Genomic DNA, 24325 nt, shown 5'->3' on the forward strand with positions numbered 1-24325 from the left:
TTGGAGATGACCAAGAAAAAAATAAAAATACTTTTAAAGTAGACCATGGCAGTCACAAGTCTGATATCTCACCAAGTGGAGTATGACATTACAGGCACTAGGAATACAATGGGTAATTTGGTCATCAGAGATTAATATTTTCCTAGGGGTGCTTTCTAATAACTGGCTTGTTTAATCTTTAAGCATTCTTATATAAGCAGGTGTCACAATGAAGGTGAAATGTTAGTGCCACACTTTGTTTTAGCTATCCATCACATGTAAGTCATTCCAAGCTAGTTACCTGGTTGGGTGGTTTTAATTTATTACTTCAAGTGGTTGAAATGATTTTCTAGTAATGTCCTCCTTGAACAGATCCCAAAGATCAGTTTAGAATGAAAAATACTTGGTAAACCATTCCTGATGTGGAGAGCCTTGCTTCTGTGGGGCTTCTTTGGGTTGGGCTGGTTCTCCATCTTGGGCCCTTAAAAAAAGGAAACGTTTACATGGCTGTGAAACTTACTCAGTAAAAAACAATACTGTACCATCTTTCCTGGAGAAGCTAAGTGCTTGTTATCCTTTCAGAAGATACCAGACTGTGACCAGCTCTATTGGCAGCTGGAAACCAGTTGTGAAGGATGAGTGGGAGAAGTATCTAGTTCTTAACCACCAAGGGCCGATCACTTGATGGTTATGATACTGATGAGATGCATTTTGTAGCATTTGTTATCCATTTTAGGCACAAATCAGCTAAGTTAAAATAACATGATGTTGCAATGTGAGTCTTCTATACAATATTATTTGAGTATTTTAATGAGGCTGTGAAATTTGCCTAATAGATCAAAAGAAAGCAGTCAATGAAACTGTCACTAGTCACTGCATTTGTGGAGCTTCAGATCAATAAGAGCCTGAGTTTGGTCCATGGAACCCACATGATAAAAGAAGTTGTCCTCTGACCTTGACATGTATTCAGTAACAGATGCTATGCCCCCAATAAATAGTGTAATTTTTTTTTTTTTGAGACAGAGTCTCACTTTGTTGCTCTGACTGTTCTAGAATGTACTATGTAGACTGCTGGCCTAGAAATCTGCTTCTACCTCCAGAGTGCTGGGATTAAAGATATGCACCACTGCACCTGACTCATAAGTACTGTAAAACAAAATGAACAACAAAAAAATGAATAGCTTAGCCGGGCAGTGGTGGCGCACGCCTTTAATCCTAGCACTTGGGAGGCAGAAGCAGGTGGATTTCTGAGTTCAAGGCCAGCCTGGTGTACAGAGTGAGTTCCAGGACAGCCAGGGCTACACAGAGAAACCCTGTCTTGAAAAAAAATAAAAACAAACAAACTAAAAAAATGAATAGCTTGAAGCAGAGGTGCCTATCACTGAGAGTCAGGAGCTGGTGAACCAGTGTGCTTTGCTCACTGGCAGGACCCAGAGGGGCGATGTTCATTCAGGGGTGGCAGATGAGATCTCTACCTCCCCTCCAGTTTAAACAGCCATGGGCAGGTTGGTATACAGAGAGCTTCTGGAATAAGAATATTTTGAGGAGACCCTTTCTAAATGCAAACTTCAGACTCAGAATTTAAAGCATGCCCTTTGAATGAAGGGCTTGATAAGAAGGACAATTAGTAAAACAGGTGAACCCACACATGCCTCTGGAAGAGAAGCACATCACAAGGGAAAATGAGAGGTACATCCGACAGCATCACCAACACTCAGCCTGACACACAGAGGCTCTGACTGCTTCAATAATGCCAAATCACACTGAAAAGTAGCCTTAGCTACTTTTGTGTCAGGTTTAAGGGTAGGAATATCTTCTATGACATTCCTTTAGTCACCAATTTGATCAGGTAGCTACTGTATTTATTTTTAAGATAGTAAAATAGGGAACTATAGAGATCACCTGCCCAAGACCACACAACCAAGAAAAGTGGATTTTAAATACAGATCTTAAGTGATGCCATAAAAATTAGTCCTTCTAAAGTCTAGCACCAAAATTCTCAAGAACAACACAGTTTCTATCATCAGTGGTCCCATTTGGCTAGGCTGTTACTGTTTCTAGGACTGGACTCCTACTCTTTAGATCAGATGCCAGATGTCTTAGCAGATGTCTAAGGAGACCCCAATTTCTTTCCTGTCCTTGGAGAAATAGAGAAATACCCTCACTTGTCACACCTTGAGGCAGTTTTCCCATCTAGTAGCTGGGTGGGTTTGTAAGGCTGGCCACAGCTGGGGCTTGGGTCCAGGCTGGGTGACTTAGTGATGGGAGGGGCATTGATTCTGGAGCTCAGGTCTCCGCTCAGAAAGTTCTTTGCATAGGAGGCAAGGTTTGGCACACTGACCACTCGGCTGGGCACTTCCTCCATCTTCTTCTTCTGTTTGTGGTAGAGGAAAGGAGTTAGTGCTTACCCAGGAACACCATTATTATAAACGCAGAGAGGCTCCTCCAACCCAAATAACACAGAAGAGAAGTAACAGTCCTACTTATATACTAAAATATTGTTCTGATATTATTGGGGGAGGTAGAGACAGGCATATTATCACATGCCTTTAATATCAACACTCAGGAAGCAGAGGCAAGCAGATCTCTGTGAGTTCAGGCCTAGCCTGCTTTACACAGTGAGTTCTAGACCAGCCAGGGTTACATAGTGAAACCATGTGTCAATTGCTGTAATTTTTTTAATTGATAATTTTATTGCAGTGCTGGGAATGGGATCCAGGGCATCAAGCATGCAGACAATTATTCTTTCACTGAGCTATGTTCCCTGCCCTTCAAACCATTTTTTTCTCCCATCTTTATTTTGCAACCCAAAACAAAACATGTATGATCTCTATCCAGTAGTTGGGGAAAATGTTTTATAACTTTAATATTTTGGAGGCCATATAATAGCAGGGGCTGGGCTTGCCTCATCGTCAGCCTCTAGAGTGCAAGTTACATTGTTACAATAGAGGGATAAATTAAAAACCATGAAAGAGATCTTGACAGGTTCATTCAGTCTAGGTATGTTACTTTGTGAGCTATGAAATACCGATTCTCTTCAACTTTAGGGATCTGGTGATAGGAGATGAGAGAGTTGTTATGAATATTCTTGTCATTATGAAGTCCACAAGTATGGAGAAATAAGAAGTGGGATATTCTCTCCCATCATCTAGATGGAGGGAATATTAATAGTGATATAGGAAGTCCTACTGTTTGCTGGCACTGCAGACTACTTCACATGGGTTTTCTCCAGCGACTTTTCGTCTGAGTGTGCACCAGCCCATCAGTGTGCTGCTGCAGCTACTTTTAGGAGAACAGAAACGTGTAGATTGTATGATGTGCTAAAATTGACTTACTTTCATGGAAGGGGTCAAGTATCCTGGGTGAGGATTGAAAGAGAAGGATCGATTCCGATGGGACACTGCACTGGGGAAAGCTGCGTAGTGAAATCTTCTCTCTTCCTGGAAAACCAAGGCAACCAGGTCTTTTTTTTTTTTTTTTCTTTTAATCATTTATTTTAGTATATGAGTCAAGTAATTATTTTCTTTTTTTTTTTGTATTTTTTATTGGATATTTTATTTATATACAAGACAGATGTAATCTCCTTTCTCCATTTCCCCTCCCTAGAACTCCGTATATCCCATCCCCCCTCCTCCTTTATGCTTTTATACCATTTTGATATTAGGCATGGCCACTGGCTTTGTCTGGATGGTGACAGGACAGAAGACAGAAGGAAAGCCCTGGAGGAGGAGGGTAGGTGAATGGCAGCCAGGCAGCCAGTCACTGGAAGTACCTTCACATCTGGGGCTTCATATTACAGGGGAAGGAAAAGGCATAGTGCCTTAGCAAGTAAAAACATCTAACTATCCTGAGTACCTAAAAGGAAAATCTAGTACAAAAGTTAAAAATATTAAAGAAAAACTCCTCCCTATTCAAAACATTTCTCTCTCTTGTCTTTGTTTGAAATAGGGTCTCATGTATTCCAAACTGGCCTCAAACATACTATTTAGCCAAGAATAAACATGGCCTTGAACTTGTGCTCTGTTTCTGACTTCTAAGTACTGGGATTGCAAGCATGTGCCACCACACTTGATTTGTGTGGTGCTAAGAACTGAACCACCATTTGAGTGCCAGGAACTGAACCTGGACTCTCTGCAAGAGCAGCAAGTATTCTTAACCTGAGCAATTATTTCTTTAAGATAATCATAACTGAGGTTGGCGATAGCACAGGTAAGAGCACTTACTGCTCTTCCAGAAGACCCAAGTTGAATTCCTAGTGCAGTTCATAAATGCCTGTAACTCTCCAGCTCCAGGGGATCTGACAACATATTTGGGCCTCCAAAGGCACCTGAATACACGTGGTACACACACACACATATACACTTAAATAGATTTTTTTAAAAAGACAATCATAAGTATAATACCTTCTTATACTTATGAAGGGAGCAGTTATTCCTTATTAATATAATTCTATGAGTCAAAGACAGACCAAGGGAAGAGATATCCCTAAGGAAGGGCATTGAGTCTTAATGGTTTGGGGGTACAGAATTAAAGTTGGAAATAATTCTTCAAGGACTCTAGGTAATGGCTTTGCTAATTAGAAAGTGAATGGTTGCCTGGTGCCCACCAGGCACCCAAACCCCAGCCCTGCAGAATACCACTCCCCTTCCGCCCCTCACCCGGTCCTTGTGGCTGGAGCAGACACACAGCTGGTCTGCTCCCGTGTGGACACCATATCCCCAGACATCCTAGAGAGGCCACTGACCTCAGAGCACCAGATAAGAACAGTTGCCCACTGCCCTACACCCCAGAGCTACAACTGGGAGCAGGGAGCTCTCAGGACCCACCAGGCACCCAAACCCCACTGCCATGGAATACCACTCCCCTTCTGCCCCTCTCACAATCCTTATGGCTGGAACAGACACCCAGCTGGTCTGCTCCCATGTGGAAACCGTATCCCAAGACATCCTAGAGAGGCCAATGACCTCAGAGCAGCAGACACCCAGCTGGTCTGCTCCCATGTTAACACCTTATCCCAAGAAATCCTAGAGGAGCAACTAAACTCAGAGCAGCGGACACCATATCCCGAGACATTGAGAGGAGCCACTGCACTCAGAGCAGTGGACACCTAGCTGGTCTGTCCCCCTGTGAAGACACCTTATCCTGAAACATCCTAGAGGAGACACTGTACCCAGAGCAGCGGGACACCTAGCTGGTCTGCTACCATGGAGACACCATATCCTGAGACATCCTAGAGGAGCCACTATACTCAGAGCAGCTGGAGCTCAGGATCACAGGATCACAGAGACATGTGGACCCTGAGGAGTTCTGACACAAGATAACTGGAAAGGCAGTCTCCAGTCAGAACCAGTGAGTGCAGGTAGCACTAGAGTTAACCAGGTGGTCAAAGGCAAGCTCAAGAATGTAAACAACAGAAACCAAAGTTATTTGGCATCATCAGAACTCAGTTCTCCCACCATAGCAAGCTCTGAACACCCTATCACACCGGAAAAGCAGGATTCAGAATTAAAATTACTTCCCATGATGATGATAGAGGACTTTAAGAAGGACATAAATAACACTCTCAAAAAATTTGAGAACACAGGTAAACAGGTAGAAGCACTTAAAGAGGAAACACAAAAAATCCCTTAAAGAATTGCGAGAAAACACAACCAAACAGGTGAAGGAATTAAAACCATCCAGGATCTAAAAATGAAAGTAGAAACAATAAAGAAATCTCAAAGGGAGACTACCCTGGAGATAGAGAACCTAGGAAAAAGATCAGGAATCATAGACACAAGTATCACCAACAGAATACAAGAGATAGAAGAGAGAATCTCATGTTCAGAAGATACCATGGAAAACATTGACACAACTGTCAAAGAAAATGCAAAATGCAAAAAGCTCCTAACCCAAAACATCCATGAAATCCAGGACATAATGAGAAGGCCAAACCTAAGGATAATAGGTATAGATGAGGGTGAAGACTCCCAACTTAAAGGGCAAGTAAATATCTTCAATAAAATTATAGATGAAAACTTCCCTAACCTAAAGAAAGAGGTGTCCATAAATATACAAGAAGCCCACAGAACTCCAAATAGACTAGACCAGAAAAGAAATGCTTCCTGCCACATAATAATCAAAACATCAAATGTACAAAACAAAGGAAAAATACTAAAAGCAGTTAGGGAAAAAGGTAAAGTAACATATAAAGGCAAACCTATAAGAATTACACCAGACTTCTCATCAGAGACTAAAAGCCAGAAGATCCTGGACTGATATCATACAGATCCTAAGAGAACACAAATGCCAGCCCAGACTACTATACTCAGCAAAACTCTCAATCACTATTGATGGAAAAACCAGGATATTCCATGACAAAACCAAATTTATACAATATCTTCCCACAAATCCAGTGCTTCAAAGGATAAGTGATGGAAAACTCCAACACAAGGAGGGAAACTACAACCTAGAAAAAGCAAGAAAGTAGTCTTCCAACAACCCCAAGAGAAGATAGTTACACAAACATAATTACACCTCTAATAACAAAAATAACAGGAAGCAACAATCACGTTTCCTTAATATCTCTTAATATCAATGCATTCAATTCTCCAATAAAAAGACGTAGACTATTAGACTGGATACATAAACAGGACCCAGAATTTTGCTGCATACAGGACACTACCTCAGAGAGTAAAAGGATGGAAAACAATCTTCCAAGCAAATGGTCCCAAGAAACAAGCTGGAGTAGCAATTCTAATATCAAATAAAATTGATATTCAACCAAAAGTAATCAAAAAAGATAAGGAAGGACACTTCATACTCATCAAAGGAAAAATGTACCAAGATGAACTCTCAATTCTGAACATCTATGCCCCAAATGCAAGGGCACCCACATACATAAAAGAAACTTTACTAAAGCTCAAAGCATACATTGCAACTCACACAATAATAGTGAGGGATTTCAACACCCCACTCTTAGAAAGTGACAGATCATAGAAACAGAAATTAAACAGAGACACAATGAAACTAACAGAAGTTATGAACCAAATGGATTTAACTGACATCTATAGAACATTTCATCCTAAAACAAAAGAATATATGTTTTTCTCAGCACCTCATGGTACCTTCTCCAAAATAGACCATATAATTGTTCACAAAACAGGCCTCAACAGATACAAAAAGATTGAAATAATCCCTTGTACCATATCAGACCACCATGGACTAAGGCTGGTCTTTAATAATGACAAAAACAATGGAAAGCCCACATACACATGGAAACTGAACAACGCTATACTCAATGATGACTTGGTCAAAGAAGAAATAAAGAAAGAAATTAAAGACTTTTTAGAATTTAATAAAAATGAGAACACATCATACCAAAACTTGTGGGACTCCATGAAAGCAGTACTAAGAGGAAAACTCATACCTCTAAAGTGCCTACAAAAAGAAACTGGAGAGAGCATACACTAACAACTTGACAGCACACCTGAAAGCGTTAAAATAACAAGAAGCAAATATACCCAAGAGGAGTAGAAGGCAGGAAATAATCAAACTCAGGGCTGAAATCAACTGAGTAGAAACAGAAAGAACTATATAAAATAACAAAACCAGGAGCTGGTTCTTTGAGAAAATCAACAAGTTGGATAAACCCTTAGCCAGATTAACCAAAAGGCACAGAGGCAGTATCCAAATTAATAAAATCAGAACTGAAAAGGGAGACATAACAGAAACTGAGGAAATTAAAAAAATCATCAGATCCTACTACAAAGGCCTATACTCAACAAAATTGGAAAATCTTGATGAAATGGACAATTTTCTAGACAGATACCAGGTACCAAAATCAAACCAGGAACAGATAAACCATCTAAACAGTCCCATAACCCCTTAAAGAAATAGAAATTTCTCTTATGAATATTGATGCAAAAATTCTCGCAAATGGAATCCAAGAACACATCAAAACAATCATCCATCATGATCAAGTAGGCTTTATCCCAGGAATACAGGGATAGTTCAATATTCGGAAATCCATCAATGTAATCCACTACATAAATAAACTCAAAGAAAAAAACCACATGATCATCTCACTAAATGCTAAGAAAGCATTTGACAAAATGCAACATCCCTTTATGTTAAAAGTTTTGGAAAGATCAGGGATTCAAGGCCCATACCTAAACATAGTAAAAGCAATATACAGCAAGCCAGTAGCCAACATCAAACTAAATAGAGAGTAACTTGAAGCAATCCCACTTAGATCAGGGACTAGAAAAAGCTGCCCACTCTCACCCTACCTATTCAATATAGTACTGGAAGTCCTAGCCAGGGCAATTAGACAACAAAAGGAAGTCAAAAGGATGCAAATAGGAAAGGAAGAAGTCAAAATTTCATTATTTGCAGGTGATTTGATAGTATACTTAAGTGACCCCAAAACTTCCACCAGTGAACTAAGCCTGATAAACAACTTCAGCAAAGTGGCTGGATATAAAATCAACTCAAACAAATCAGTACCCTTCCTCTACTCAAAGGATAAACAGGCTGAGAAACAAATTAGGGAAATGACACCCTTCACAATAGTCACAAATAATATAAAATATCTTGGAATGAATTTAACCAAGCAAGTGAAAAATCTATATGACAAGAACTTCAAGTCTCTGAAGAAAGAAATTGAAGAAGATCTCAGAAGATGGAAAGATCTCCCATGCTCCTGGATTGGCAGGATTAACTTAGTAAAAATCAATTCTTCATAGAGATAGAAAGAGCAATTTGCAAATTCATTTGGAATAACAAAATACCCAGGATAGAGAGAACTATTCTCAACAATAAAGGAACTTCTGGGGGAATCACCATCCCTGACCTCAAACTGTACTACAGAGCAGTAGTGATAAAAACTGCATGGTATTGGTACAGAGACAGGCAGGAAGATCAATGGAATAGAATTGAAGATCCAGAAATGAACCCACACACCTATGGTCACTTGGTCCTTGACAAAGGAGCTAAAACCATCCAGTGGAAAAAGGACAGCATTTTCAACAAATGATGTTGGTTCAGCTGGAGGTCAGCATGTAGAAGGATGCAAATCAATCCATTCTTATCTCCTTGTACAAAGTTCAAGTCCAACTGGATAAAGGACCTTCACATAAAACCAGATACACTGAAACTAATAGAAGAGAAGGTGGAGAAGACCCTCGAATACCTAGGCACAGGGGAAAAGTTCCACCAATGGCTTATGCTCTAAGATCAAGAATTGACAAATAGGACCTCATAAAATTGCAAAGCTTCTATAAGGCAAAGGACATTGTCAATAAGACAAAACGGCAACCAACAGATTGGGAAAAGATCATTACCAATCCTACATCAGATAGAGGGCAATATCCAAGATATACAAAGAACTCAAGAAATTAAGACTCCAGACAACCAAATAACCCTATTAAAAATGGGATACATAGCTAAACAGTGAATTCTCAACTGAGGAAACATGAATGGCCGAGAAGCACCTTAAGAAATGCTCAACATCCTTAGTCATCAGGGGAATGCAAATCAAAACAACCCTGAGATACCACCTCACACCAGTCAGAATGGCTAAGAAAAAAAACCTCAGGTGATAGTAGTTGCTGGCGAGGATGTGAAGAAAGAGGAACATTCCTCCATTGTTGGTGGGATTGCAAGCTGGTACAACCACTCTGGAAATCAGTCTGGTGGTTCCTCAGAAAATTGGACATAGCCTTACCTGAGGACCCAGCTATACCACTCCTGGGCATATACCCAGAAGATGCTCCAACATATAACAAGGACACATGCTCCACTATGTTCATAACACCCTTATTTATAATAGCCAGAAGCTGGAAAGAACCCAGATGTCCTTCAACAGAGGAATGGATAAAAAAATTGTGGTACATTTACACAATGGAGTATTACTCAGCTATTAAAAACAATGAATTAGAGAAATTCTTAGGTAAATGGATGGAACTAGAAAATATCATCCTGAGTGAGGTAACCCAATCACAAAAGAACACATGTGGTATTTACTCACTGATAAGCGGATATTGGCCCAAAAGCTTGAAATAGCCAAGATTCAACTAACAGACCACATGAAGCTCATGAAGAAGGAAGACCAAGTGTGGATGCCTTGGTCCTATTTAGAAGGAGTAACAAAATACTCATGGGAGCAAATATGGAGACAAAGTGTGGGACAGAAACTGAAGGAGGGGCCGTCTGGAGACCATTCCACCTGGGTATCCATCCCTTGTGCAGTCACCAAAGATAGACGCTGATGTGGGTGTCAGGAATTGCATGCTGACAAAAGCCTGATATATCTGTCTCCTTAGAGGTCTGCCAGAGTCTGACATATTCAGAGGCAGATGCTCACAGCTAACCACTGATTCAATCAAGGGTTTCCCAATGGAGAAGTTAGAGAGAAGACTGAAGGAGCTGAAAGGGTTGGTGGCCCCATGAGGAGAGCAACAATACCAACCAACCAGAGCTTCCCAGGGTCTAAACCACCAGCCTGGGAGAACATAGGGAGGGACCCATGACTCCATCTGTATATGTAGGGGAGGAAGTCCTTGTTGGGCATAGGTGGGAGAAGAGATCCTTGGTCCCATGAAGGCTGAACACTGAATGGGGGAGGAATTTGAGGGCGGGGAGGTGGGAGTAGGGGGGTAGGTGGGAGCACATACTCATAGAAGCAGGAGGATGGGGGATGGGATAGGAGGTTCCTGGGTGGTGGGAGGAATGGGGTAAGGGGATAAAATCTGAAATGTAAATATAATATCCAAAAAAAATAAACAAAATAAATAAAACAAAAAATAAAAGAAAATGAATGGTTGATTTTACAAAAGGAAGATCCAACAATGGTAGAGTTGAGTAATTCTATTAAAAGTCCAAGGTAAGTAAACAGACTTTTATCAAATTGTATATGTGAAAAATATAATCAACATCAAACAAGTGCTGTTAAACCTGGGAATAGAATGGCTTTTTTCTTTGCCTGTATCCAAGAAAAAAATTATTTTGGTATGAGTACTTCTTAGGAATAGGAGAAAATAATGAAGGATTGACAGGCAACCTTTTAGGCCAGGTTCAAAGCCAGCACCTTTACTGTGCGTGCTGGGCAGTATCTCCCCATCACAGCCTAGGCCTCACCGTGAGCTGCCTGATGATGTCCTCTCTCTCCTTCAGGAGTGTCTGCAGGCGGCCAATGAGCTGCAGATCCTCAGGTCGTGAAGTTCCTTTTCCTGCCTTCTCTCCGGACTCTTTTAGCCTGTTTAAAGTATGCAGTCAGTCCTACAGAGGTTTCTCAATAGGCAGGTGGGAGACTGTGCTTAGGATGGACACCCAAGCCCCTACTCCTGGTCTGGTTCCTGTCAGTTCTCTCATTCATTCAAAACTAAGGAGTGTGCACATAGCTTGTGCATACAGCCTGGCTTCTGGAACCTAAGCCTTCAGGATCCCCTGATGCCCAATAAGTTCTTGCGCCATCTGGTGGGGTCATAGAGTACACCATGAGTTTGTCTTTCAGGGGCAGCCATGAAAGACTAAGGCAGGATGGTGATGGTGGGAGGGGCTATGCCTATTGATTGATGGCAAGTGAGGACTTTGAAATGAGAAAACACCACCCCTCTTCTAATCCTGGCTCTGTTGCTCTTATTGATTACATCACTTCTCCTGGAGCCAAAGTTCGTTATTGGGGGTGGGGGGACGACGACGAGAGGAGAGTGGTGGTGCAGGTGAGACAGTGCCTCACTATGTAGCTCAGGCTAGCCTTGTCATATAGACCAGCCTAGCCTGGAACTCATAGAAGTCCACCTGCATGCTGCACCACTCCCAGCAGTTTTTTCCTTTATAAAGTGAGCACAAAATGGTGATTGGTTGTGAAATCAATGAGTTGACTCAGCTATTAAAAACAACTTCATGAAATTCTTAAGCAAATGGATGGAACTAGAAAATATCATCCTGAGTGAGGTAACCCAATCACAAAAGAACACACATGGTATGCACTCACTGATAAGTGGATATTAGCTCAAATGCTAGGAATACCCAAGATACAATTCACAGATCACGTAAAGCTCAAGAAGAAGGAAGACCAAAATGTGGGTGCTTCGGTCCTTCTTAGAAGGAGTAACAAAATACTCATGGGAGCAAATATGGAGACAAAGTGTGGGACAGAAACTGAAGGAGGGGCTGTCCGGAGACGGGCCCACCTGGGTATCCATCCCATTTGCAGTCACCAAAGGCAGACACTGTTGTGGATGACAGGAAGTACATGCTGACAAGAGCCTGATATAGCTGTCTCCTTAGAGGTCTGCCAGAACCTGACATATACAGAGGCAGATGCTCAGAATTAACCATTGAACTGATAATGGGGTTCCTAGTGGAGGAGTTAGAAGACTGAAGGAATTGAAAGGGTTTGTGGCCCCATGGGGAGAGCAACAATACCAACCAACCAGAGCTCCCAGGGTGTAAACCACCAGCCTGGGAGCCCATAGGGAGGGACCCATGGCTCCAGCTGTACATGTAGGGGAGAATAGTCTTGTCGGGCATAGGTGGGAGAAGAGATCCTTGGTGCTGTGAAGGCTGGATGCCCCAGTGTGGGGGAATTCAAGGGCTGGGAGGTGGGAGTGGATGGGTGGGTGAGGGCACATCCTCATAGAAGCAGTAGGAGGGAGATGGGATAGGGGGTTTCTGGGGGTGGGGAAATGGGGAAAGGGAATAACATCTGAAATGTAAATAAAATATCCAATACAAAAAGAGTTGACTGGCACAAGACTGAGAGGCACGTGGCAAGTCCCCACTGGGTGGTGCTCTTCCTGCATTTCCCTGCAGCTCATCGGTGCTAGGGACTGAGCATCATAAGCAGACACTCTACCACTGAGCTATATCCATAGGCTTTTTTTTTTTTAAACTTTTTATTCTGAGATACAATTTCACTACTAGCCCATGAACTCATTTGACAGCCCTTTCTGGCTTGCAATCCTCATGTCTCATCTCCCTGTTATGGATTATATGCCTGTGGTTTGGGGCACGACACACTACAACTGTTTGGGGTCAAGACTGGTTTTTAAGACTATAGCTCTTAAATTCACTTCCTACTATATAACCATGGGGAAGAGGTTTTAATTTTCAGCATGGATCACGACATCACCTCCTAACTGGTCTCCCTGTCAGTCATCTTTTCTTCTAGTTCACTATCACCCAGCAGCCAGAAGAAAGCTGCTTCTAGCCCTCTACAAACATACATATACACATAAATAAAAGCAGATCGTTATAGATCAATGCATCACTCAATTCACACTAGAGAAGATTCTGTTTGCAGTAAATGGCCATTAACACAGACCCACAACTAATCAAAGTGCAGAGAATATGAGACTGCTATAGTTGCTCTCTAGAAACACATGGCAAAGCCCCATTGCTGAAGACAACAGCCACCCAACTCACTGAACACAGATGTTGAGCTGGCGCCTGCACAGAGCCTTCACCCTACATGCCAGTGTCTTTGGTACTCTGCATGCTACCAAGGGAGAAACAAGCACCCAATCCGGTCACAAACTCTTTCATCTACAATGGTGTCCTGCCCATAGGACGCACTAGTGCAGTGGTGGCACAAAGCTCGTGGGAGTAACAAACTAATATATGATTTGGCTTAAGGCCCACTCGCATGCCACGAGATGGAACCCATAACCAACACTGCTTGGATGGTCAGAACCTAAGACTAGATAGCCCAGAAGCACAAAGTAACAAGAAAATGACTCCTAATGACATTTTACTATACTCATAAATCAGTGCCTTGGGCCATCAAAGACTTCTTGTTCCTGTAGCATATACAGGCACAGCTGGATATTATGCAGAGAGTGACAGACCTTTGAACACTCAGCCCTGAATGGGATATCTCCATCAAATCCCCTGCAGGCTCAGGGAAACCTGCAGAAGAGAGGCTGAAAGATTATAGGAGCTAGAGGGCTGGAGGATTCCAGGAAAACAAGGTCCTTTATGTCTACAGGATTGGTGCATACATGACATCACAGAGACAGAGGCACCATGTACAGGCCCTGCCCCACTCTGTACCAGATTGTGTCCTAAAGCTGACAGGAGAAGTGGGCCCCAGTTCCTAACCCAGAAGCTGTCTCCAATTGATAACTATTTGCAAATGAAATTTTAGTTTCTTCCGAGGGAGTCTCATTGAGAGACTATTCACGAGGGCAGGCCGCATGCCCAGCGGTAGATGGCCAGCAGAGCAGGGGCTCACTGGCAACTCTGAAGGTTCCTTGTCTCATAATGCTGTGTTGTTAAAACTTTGCCTTCTTCCCCTTCTATCTAATTTTTATTTTATTTATATTCCCTCCCTCCCTCCCTCCCTCCTTCCTTCCCCCTCCTCTCTCTCTCTCTCCCACATTCCCTAGTGTGCAAACAAGTGGCTCTCTGTGTCGATCTGTTCCTTGTGCCTTTCCTTGGTTTCTTTTTCTTCTGTTTGTATTGTACAAATCTGTAGTGTTAGCTTGTTTCTTCATATTATATTATATTATATTATATTATATTATATTATATTACCACTATTCCATAAAAGCTGGTTTGTTTTCCAATGAGAGACAGAAAGGAGATGGATCTGGATGAGAGAGGATGTGGGAAGAAACTGGGAAGAGCCGAGGGAGGGGAAACCATAGTCATGCATATTATGCAAGAAAACATATTTTTAATTAAAGGTGGCAGGGAGAAAGACTGCTATACCCCCTCCTCAGAAATCATTGCAGAAGAGGGGGAAGAAAGACTATAAGTACCGGGGCGGTGGATGACTACAAGGAAAACTGTTACTCACACAGCAGGACAGTTGCACATATAAGCTCACAGTGGTGGTGACAGAACTCATGAGACCTGTACAAGCTCAAGGTGCACAAAATCCCAGCATGGAGAGGGAGGTGGGCACCAAGCCCCACCCCTGGCTGAGGGGCTATTGACAAATGATAATTGCCAGGGTAGGAGGTGAGTTTTCTTAAGAGCGTAGCTCCTGTCCTTAAGATTGTAGTCACCCATGGTTTGCCAGTGGATGGCCACATATTCAAGAATATACAGGCAGTACACCTTAGACTTGCTGCATTAGAGATATAGAGAGAGAGAGAGAGAGAGAGAGAGAGAGAGAGAGAGAGAGGACACAAAGTTGGGTGGGTAGGGAAGGGGGATGGAGATGGGAGAAGATGATCAAGAGGCATGAATATGATCAACATATTTATGACATTTTTAAGTAACAGAGAGAGATAAAGAGAGAGAGGGGGGAGAGAGAGAGAAAGTGAGAGAGGGAGAGAGAGAATAAAATGAGGGGTAGCCAACCCTCCTCATTTGTCTGGAAATAAAGAACTTCCGGAGTCAGAGGACTTCTAAGTTTTAAAACCATTAAAGCCTAGGGATACTAGGTCGCTTCCCCAAATGATACAGTGCTAATCCCTCCCAACCCCAGCCTAAGGCCTTGCTTACTCTTCTTCCAGAGCAGCCAACCGGGCCTGGAGTCGGGCCTGGGCACCACTAAAATCTGCCACCATGACCTGCATCTCCTTCCGATGCTCCTGGCGAAGTGCTTCCACCTCCATGGCTCTTTGGGCTTTCTGGTCCTCCTCCAACAACCTGTGATGGATGGAAACACATTCAGGGTCACCTGGGCTCTGAGCCTGAGCCCTGGGACTTTGGAGCTTATTTCTCTATTTGGTGGCCCTGTCCTGAATGCTACCAAATACTTGGCTGAAATCTTTTTTGGGAGAGGGGGGCAGAGTAGGGTGAGAAAGGTGTACTTTATGGGGGCATTGAACTCAAGATTCCTCTATGTCAGCCTTCTAAGTGCTAGGATTAGAGGCATCGCCTCTACATGTGACATCTCTTTTCTTTCTCTTAATTTTCTCCACCACGTGTGTGCTGGGCTTTGCCATGCCTGATGCTCTCTGGGAAACTGAGGCCTGGAGCAGTTAAGAAACTTGGTTGGGGTCATGCATAAGAGAAAACGAAAAGTTACAATTGTAGACCAAAGTGCAAACCCCAGCCTTCCTCGCACCTGCAGGCTATATGAACCCCGGAAGCCATCTCTCGTCTCTCTTATAAGAAAAGAAGTGCTTTCAAAGCTAAATGACCAAGTATAACCTAAGCTGAAAGTAGTTTAGAGCCGGCCCAGCAGGGTTCACAATACCCAAGTGAAAACGATCAGGGGAAAAGGATCCTCTGTGTGTTAAGGTGGAAAAGAAGGAAAGAAAGAAAGAAAGAAAGAAAGAAAGAAAGAAAGAAAGAAAGAAAGAAAGAAAGAAAGAAAGAAAGAAAGACTCAAAAACAGATGAAGCATATAAATTCCTTGACAGAAACAAACCGGTAAATCCTATTCCAGAAAAAAGCAGATACCCTAAGAAGTCCTATTCGAGACATTTAATGTTTATTTAAAACCTTCCAACAAAGGAGGAAACTCACACCGATCCTGATATGTCCTCCAGGCTTGGGAGAGGGACGCTTCTTGCATTGATATTACATTATCCTAACTGCCCTGAGTCCCAAAGTCCCTTTGGCAGGATGCAGCCTTCGCTAGGTAAAATGTACCGCACTGTCTGAACTATCTCATCTCATCGTCTCTTCTGGGTCTGATTCTAGGTCTTAGGAAGCTTGTGGGGAGAGGAGAGGCCTACTTTATATCTCAGAGGCTCCAAGCAATGATGGAGGAAAAGGAAGAGGCAGGAGTCAATGGGAGCTGAGCTGTGGACTTACCGGTGCTGCTCACGCAGCTGCAACGCCTCCTGCAGATGCTGGGCCACCTCTGCACGCAGGCGCAGTACAGTGTCTTGGAGTTGAGCATTCTCCTCCAGCAGCCCTTTCTCTGCAGCACAAGGCAGGGAACCAGGAGGGCCTGTAACACCCACATCCTGGGGGAAGGCAGCAGGTAGAGACGTTTACATTTTATTTAGTTAGTTGATTTATTTCAGTAGGCGCCAAGGCCAACTCAACATCAGGGACTTGGAGGGGCTGCTGACAAAGCCGATGATGGGCTACCATGCAGTCTCTTCCTGTTTGGGGCTGACCTTTCTGGAGGTGTTCCTCTGAGGGTAATAACCTTCAGAGAGTTTCATAAGAGATCAGATAATCCGCACACTCCACCTGCTTAAGCTGGCATGTCTTTAACCACGCCACTCTTTGCCACAGTCACCGTATTGACTGATGTCATCTGTATTGGTAGTTGTGCCTCAGGAGGTCGGAGGGTAGAAGGGCTGGGAGAACAGAGGCCCCAGTGTGGAGCTGTGCAGGACAGCAAGCAGGGAGAGTATCACGAGAAAGTAGAGGCAGGATGCAGGTGCCAGGAGACTAAGAGAGAGCAGGGCTATACATGCATTTGGAAGCCAGCGATCAAGGAGGTTTTTCAGTGATGCATAGCAAGCATCTAGAGTTTATTCCAGTGAGAGCACAGAATCATGCTGTATCATACCCTAACACCTGAAGCTTGAGACCCAGATTGTTACAAGGTGATGCCAACTAGAGTAGGGATTAGGGTTGTGCAGGGAAGGGGCTCACGGGCAAAGCCTGAGCAGGAAATTGAAAGCGAGTTTCCTGGAATACTGAGAATAAGATCAGTTTAGACTAAGGTCTAAACAGGAAGTTTGTCTGGGGAGTGTTCAGAGATATTTCCCCCACAGGCTGGAAAAGTGACCCGGACTAGCTACCTGGAGGACTAAGAGATATGTAAGGAACAAAATGAAAAAAAAAAAAAAATGGTATTGTGGATGAATGTAACCATGGAAACCAAGCCAAACCAAACCAAGAGAGTGTGCAGTCTGATAACGCTGAAATGTGAACGCCTTAATTGTAATTGGCTGAGAGGTAACCATGGTAACTGAGCCTGTGTGTGTGTGTGTGTGTGTGTGTGTGTGTGTGATCCCATATTGCTATTTGTCTATTGACACTTATGAATAAATAAGCTAGTGTAACCATTCCTCCCAGTTTTGAGGTGTTCTTTCCGCCTCTGTCCACAGTGATTTGCGACAGTCTATGACATTTTGGGACAAGATACAAACAAGTATCTGAACTATAAGTAACTTACAACACTTTAGATTTGTTTTCTGCTTTTCAAAGATGGGGCCTGAAGATCAGTGAGTGCCTCTAGGGAGAGGAATGGGAGCAGGGTCCTGCTATTTCCATCTGGGGAGGGATCTAGTTCCCAGATCCATCCATCCAGGCCTGTTCTCTGTGGGCAAAGTGTTGTCTTAAAAAAGGTTTTGTGTGGTCATGGGCAAGGCACTGACCTCTGTAATAAAGGTGTGGTCTCTGCTGTCCCCTGAACACTGATTGATGGCCTGCCACTTCCCCAAGGGGCCCATGGCCCTGAGCTCATTCTGTAGCATCTCCAGGGCCTTCTGATGCTCACAGCACGCAACTCGCTGCTCTATCAGCTCCTGCCTCAGGGACTCTGGAAAGAAGAAGTAAGAGGTCATTCCAAAACTTATTCCAGGGTCACAAGCAACCGGAGGATGTAAGGGACATTTGATACATCCTGAAACCACGTCAGATGCATGTATGTTCCTCCCACCTTGCTGCCCGCTACCCCTACCATCCCAGTTCCATTTTATAATAAGAAACAAAAGAGGTAAGCAACCCAGAGCTACACAGCTATTAAGTAAATGGCAGAATGAGATTCAAAATTGTGAGTGTTTTTTCTTTGATTTGAAGCACCTGTATGTGGCCACTCAGGAGGAACGGCAGGTTAGACTGATGTTGGCATCAGTCTAGTGCAGCTCTAGAAGAAACAGAGGGTCTGGGCACCAAGTCAGGAAACCAAAGGAAGCACAAGGAACTGTCCAATGGGTGGAGGATCTCTTCTAAAGTCAGGTCAGGGATCTTGAAGTTTATGTCAGCTTTTAAAGAGACAAAACATTCAGAACATTCTTCTAGCCATGGGTATAGGATCTTGGCTGGATCACAATGGGGAGAGGGGAGCAGTAGAAGATGGTCATCCAGCATGATTCAGCCTAAAGCCAGAATCAGTTAGGAGAAGTTTATTCACAAAAGTCATTATAGCCCTATGAGGTGAGCACTGTCACTGCCCTCACTGGAAAATGGTAGATTTGCCCAGGCCACACAGCTAGTGAGTGCTGGAATTAAGTTTGAAACCTAGTTTAATTCCAGAGACCTTAACTGCCTCTGTTAACTTCCGGAACACCAAGAGAGGAGGTTTGATGTTGAAATGGAACCAGAGATATATTTCATGTTGGGGACAGTAGGCAGAAGGATGCCAGGTAGAGCTCAGGAGCCTGAGTTCCCCAGTTTGCAGATATCACTGGAATGGAAAGTCCACAAAACTGAGGCAATCCAATGAAACCCTAGCCAAGGCTTGTATCTGTGTTTTACTGAGTGGTAACCATAGTGTCCATGTTCACTGGACTCGTGTTTGCTACACATGTTGTATTTAACATCCTATTAAATCCACAGAATGACCCTGTGAGGTAGAGATAATTACAGATCCATTTTGATAGAAAAGGAAAATGAAGCCCAGATGCCTGCCCCACCCCACTCTCACAGAGAGCTGGAAATGGAACTGGGATCATTGGTGTGGTCCATGGGCCCCGCTTGCCACTGCTTTCCATGTGTAGAGCACACAGTGGCTGGACAGTGAGATATTTACCAAGCAGCCCAGGCTGCTGGGCTTGCATCTGTTCACAGTCCTCTTGCAGCTCTTGTCTGGCATTGTCCTCTAGGGCCTGGAGCTCCAGCAGGTGTGCCTGGAGGCTATCAGTGGATTCCTTGTTCAAACACTCCTCTGCAGCCTGTGGGCAGAAACAGAAGGCATGGGGCATGAAACTGCAGGACTCTTTTGTGGTGGCCTTATTGGATTGTGATGTACTAATGGCCTGACTACAGCACACACTTTGTCATTTTTGTAGTTAGCAGATAAAGTTATGGCTTTCATCATGGTGTGTTTGTTTGTTATACCTCCCCCTCCCCCTCCCCCTCCCCCTCCCCTCCCCCTCCCCCTCCCCCTCCCCCTCCCCCTCCCCTCCCCCTCCCCCTCCCCCTCCCCTCCCCTCCCCTCCCCCTCCCCCTCCCCCTCCCCTCCCTCTCCCCCTGAGTCATTCATCTTCCTGTCTCCATCTTCTAAATGGATCCTAGACACACGCCATCACACACCCTGATTATGTGATGCTGGGGACTGAACTCAGGGCTTTGAGCATGTAAGGTGAATACTCTACCAACTGGGCTTTGTCTCCAGCCCCATGTATTTTGTTCTGTTTTCCCCTTTCCACTGCTCTACTCACCCCTATCCACTCTGTTCCTCACCTCACCCCCTCTTGCTGGTCCCTTTCCTCCACTTCAGTGATTTCATGTCACCGTCACCTACACTCCATTTCCCGGCCTCATTTCCACTCACTCCTCCTTAGGCGGCGTCTTCCTTTCTTCCTACATTCACACCCTACCTTGTATATCTGACAGGGAGCAGAGGGGATAGATGGGGCACTTTCATGCTCTGTGTTATAAAGATATTTAAATTTCATTTTATGGAATCTACACATACATGTTATTAATTACTTAGCACATACACACTGTTAAAAATTTGTTCAGACATATGGCTGGCTCATCATCTGACCAGAGGAGCCAGGCTAAGTTCTGGAATGATTATTTCCTGCCTTCTTCTCCCATGTGATCTGCTGGCTGGAAATGAGACATAAGATAGTTAGCCCGAGATCTTCCTGGATTACTGGCTTTCTGAATAAAGTAAGAATTAAAGATTCAAATTCAGTTCTATCTGCGGTTACTGGCTCAACATCGGGGCTCTCTGACATGTCATTGAGCTAACAAGAAATGACAACTGCTGCTGGGCTCTGGCCTGGGGTTTGGATCTAGGATGAGAAACTCCAGGATGGCGAGTGTTTTCACTTGGGGATCCCCCTCCTCAGCTCCTAGCACTCTATTCATCTTTTGCCTAACAGATTGAATTGTTGTACTTTTTGGTTTGGTTTCCTTGTTTTGGCCTTTGTTGTAGCCTGTTCTGTTTTTATTCCCAATTTCATGCCTCTGATTTCAAAGTATCTTTCCTGTTCCATCTGGTTTACTTCCGAGCTATGACTGAGTAGCAATGTCTCTATTTCTGGCAACAATCCCTGGGGGCATGTTGTGGCAAAATGCTCTGTTTGTGCTTATTCATCTGTGGTCAAAAGGTTGCTATTTTTCCCCAAGTTTGGAAGAGAGTAAATGCCTTTTGCAGCCCAAATTGCAATTGTGGGATGAAACCGTGTATTTTATCTTCTCCCTTTGTCTTGCTCGTACAAGATAATTCATTGTCCAAGGCCACCAGAAGTCTTACCTTGCACAGCTCTTGATAGAGTGTGACATTCTGCCACTGACAAAGAAAAATACTTAAAGGGAACCTTTTTACAAATCCATGTAGCAACAATGTCTGTTTAGAACTTGCAACAAAAAAAGAACTTTACACTTCAGCAATGTGTGGAGAGGTGATGTTAATTTGTTACATTATGTCCAAAATGTAATTAGAATTAAACTTTCTTTTAATAAATTGGTAAATAAAAGCCTGGCTTTGTGGTAGGTCTTTAATTTCAGCACACCAGAGGCAGAGGTGGGCAGGTCTCTGAGTTCCAGACGAGCCTGTTTTACAAATGAATTCAAGGGCAGCCAAAGCTACACAGAGAAACCCTGTCTCAAAAAACAAAAACAAACAAACAAACAAAATAATAATAAAATAAATTAAGTTGATAAATAATTTTGTTATTTTATCTTATAATATTAAGAAGGGAAATTAAACAAAAAGAAATCAGTAGGAATGAGAGAAAGAAATTTAAGAGAAAATATAAATATCTGGATATATTTTTGATAAGAAAAGCTAAAAAGATAATGTTCTTGAGAAAAGGCTTTTGTATGGCAAAATAAGGGTTTGTCTTGAGGTAAAAGACTGAACTTTTCCAAAATGGAAGAAGAACGATGAGGACGAAACCGGAATGTTTAAGTACGTCCTAGAAGGTTCCAGTAAATCATATAAGGTTTGATATATGTATGATGACTGCCGGTTATTAAAATTCCTAAGGTCACCATTCAGGACATGGATATAAAACTAAAATCCAGACCTCTGCTTTAAACAATGAGGGTTTGCTAAGACCCAGATCTGTTTTTGATAACATTTATAAAACCCAGCTTTAAAAACAAAGATATGAGGTTGCAGAGATGGCTCTGTGGTTAAGAATACTGGCTTCTCTGCCAGAGGACTCAGATTCAGGTTCCAGCACCTAGTTCTCATCTCGTAAGTGCTTGTAATTGCAGTTGCAGGGTACCCCCTGCCTGCTTCTGCCCTCCGGGGCACAGGCACACACATGGCATTCACACAGACCTTGAGTGGTTGTTGTCATCCCTGGACACAGTGGATACGAGGCATTGTGCAGTGCACAGCAAAGCCCAGCAAAGCCTGGCTTTCATGGCTCCTGGAATCATAGGTGGTTTTTGTACATTTAATACCTTATGCAGCTGTGACTAAGTGAGTGTCGAACTGTGTACCATGCAAAAGTCTGTAATTAAAGGTTTCTAAAGTGGACAATAAGGACTCTTCTTATACAAAATCCACTATGGCCAATGAAATTCTTTTGATATTTCTGCATTTTTAAATTAATACCATTCAAACAAAACCAAACAAAATTCCAAGCCACCCAAACCTACAATTTGGGTGGTCCTGGTTTTTTAAAGTCTGGTCTACCTCTATGGCCCAGAAAAAAAAATAAAGAAGTATTTTGTTATTACATATATGATACACTTCATTTTTAAAAAATCAGTCTATTTCTGAAATTAAGTTTTCTAACACTATTCCCTAAATTTGAAAGCTGTCTCAAATTTTTATTTTTTCAATGCTATAGACCTATTATTGTATTAAACCAAACATCCTAAATTTTGCTTCAGAAACAGGAGCTAAATTACTATATATCTAATTGACTAGGACATTGGTTGTTCTTCTGTGCCATAATGGTAACTGTTCTCATTCCTTTCTGTGTTAAGTGCCTTCTGAGATAGAAAGTATAGGAGAAAACTCTACCATGTCAGTGTCCTCCAAGCTAGAATTGATACTGATGTTAAACTTTATGGGTTGCCCTAACATTGCACACACTGACCAGTGTCTCTTATAAATTAATAGTATATACATTTGCCACATAAAAATTACAGCACTGTGGGACAAGTAGAACCATGTCACCAGACAGAAGAACTGGTAATGTTGAGCAGATTCAGTAGCCCCTGCAATTCTCATCATCATTGAGAAAGGTATGTGTTAAAATCTACTCCCAACCAGGTTCCTGTCCTGGAGCATGTGACCACAACAACCCACTAAGAGGACCATGACAACTGGCCACATGTAGCATAGAAACCCAGAGTTCTCCATGCTCATGAGTTTGCTAGATAAGTAGCCAATAATCCTCCCCTCTTGGGCATTCCTTCCTGCAAAAGGTATTTAATCTCAGGTTTACCCTGAGCAAATCATATGCATCCCTATCCACTATGAATAAATAGTTTGGACAAGCAAGAACTGTCTCCTTCATCAAGGACCATTCGGGGAGGGGGGGCTAAGTCTCCCACAGAAGGCCCCTCCTCACTCCTGGCATTCACCCTGAGCTAAACTGGATCCCCCCACCCCAGGTTCATCTCAGGACCTTTCCCAACTCCTCATGGTACACAGGAGTTTGAGAACTCTGCCTCCATCCCAGCCCTTGCCTTCTCATCTAGAGAAACACAGGCTGGGACCCTTATGTTAGGCTGTGTTTTGCCTCCCCTGAGCAGCATGTTGGCATCCCATGAGCCTGGCACCCCAGCAGCAAGGTAAGGAATGTAGCCTAGCACCTCTGTGTTTGGACTTCTTGAGAAATGTTCAGATACCCCAGCAGTGAGGTAGAAACACACAACCACACAGCACTGATCAGTATGTCAAGATATCACTAAAGGTGGAGTAGTGGCACTATATCTTGATGCCAGCCAGCGCCTTGGACTTAAGACCCAGTCTATAAGAGAAAAAATCATGACTGATACCTATACCCAGGGCTAGTGAAGTCATGGATCTTAGATGAGAACCTACTACCGCCACTTTACTGTACCAGCATAATTCCTAACTGCATTCTAAAGCATATCCTTAAACACAGGTTAAGGTAGTTCTGATCCCTCGACAAAGAAGCCCCTCTTAACAGCAGATAGAGACCATTATAGAGAAACACAACTGATAGAATTCACAGAAAATGGAAGATGGGGAGGCCACCCAAGCGGCTACATCTTTGACACAACTCCTATACCTTAGGTTCAGGAAATACCACAGAAGAGGAAGTGGGAAGATTCTAAGAGCAAGAGGACCAGGAAGTTTGCCGTGAGACTACATCTTCTAGAAGTGACT

The 24325-nt window shown here is 43.1% G+C and overlaps 1 protein-coding gene across 2 annotated transcripts in view; it reads right to left on the bottom strand.

Moving 5' to 3' along the window:
- Fam184b (family with sequence similarity 184 member B) overlaps positions 1 to 24325 on the bottom strand; it is a 102158-nt gene continuing 77833 nt past the window's right edge. Inside the window, exons 9-16 of one of the 2 annotated variants that reach the window (XM_034508205.2) lie at positions 19583 to 19724; positions 18207 to 18370; positions 16681 to 16835; positions 15418 to 15564; positions 11098 to 11215; positions 3315 to 3419; positions 2154 to 2353; positions 1 to 460 (exon numbers count right to left, since the gene is read on the bottom strand). In XM_034508205.2, the coding sequence (XP_034364096.1) occupies positions 367 to 460; positions 2154 to 2353; positions 3315 to 3419; positions 11098 to 11215; positions 15418 to 15564; positions 16681 to 16835; positions 18207 to 18370; positions 19583 to 19724 (1125 nt within the window). In that variant the 3' untranslated portion in view covers positions 1 to 366. Of the gene's footprint in view, positions 461 to 2153; positions 2354 to 3314; positions 3420 to 11097; positions 11216 to 15417; positions 15565 to 16680; positions 16836 to 18206; positions 18371 to 19582; positions 19725 to 24325 lie in introns of those variants that run through there. The other variant, XM_076938464.1, reaches the window with a different exon arrangement.

Source organism: Arvicanthis niloticus, chromosome 7 (assembly GCF_011762505.2).
Source record: "Arvicanthis niloticus isolate mArvNil1 chromosome 7, mArvNil1.pat.X, whole genome shotgun sequence".
In the NCBI taxonomy this organism is placed as follows: Eukaryota; Metazoa; Chordata; class Mammalia; order Rodentia; family Muridae; genus Arvicanthis; species Arvicanthis niloticus.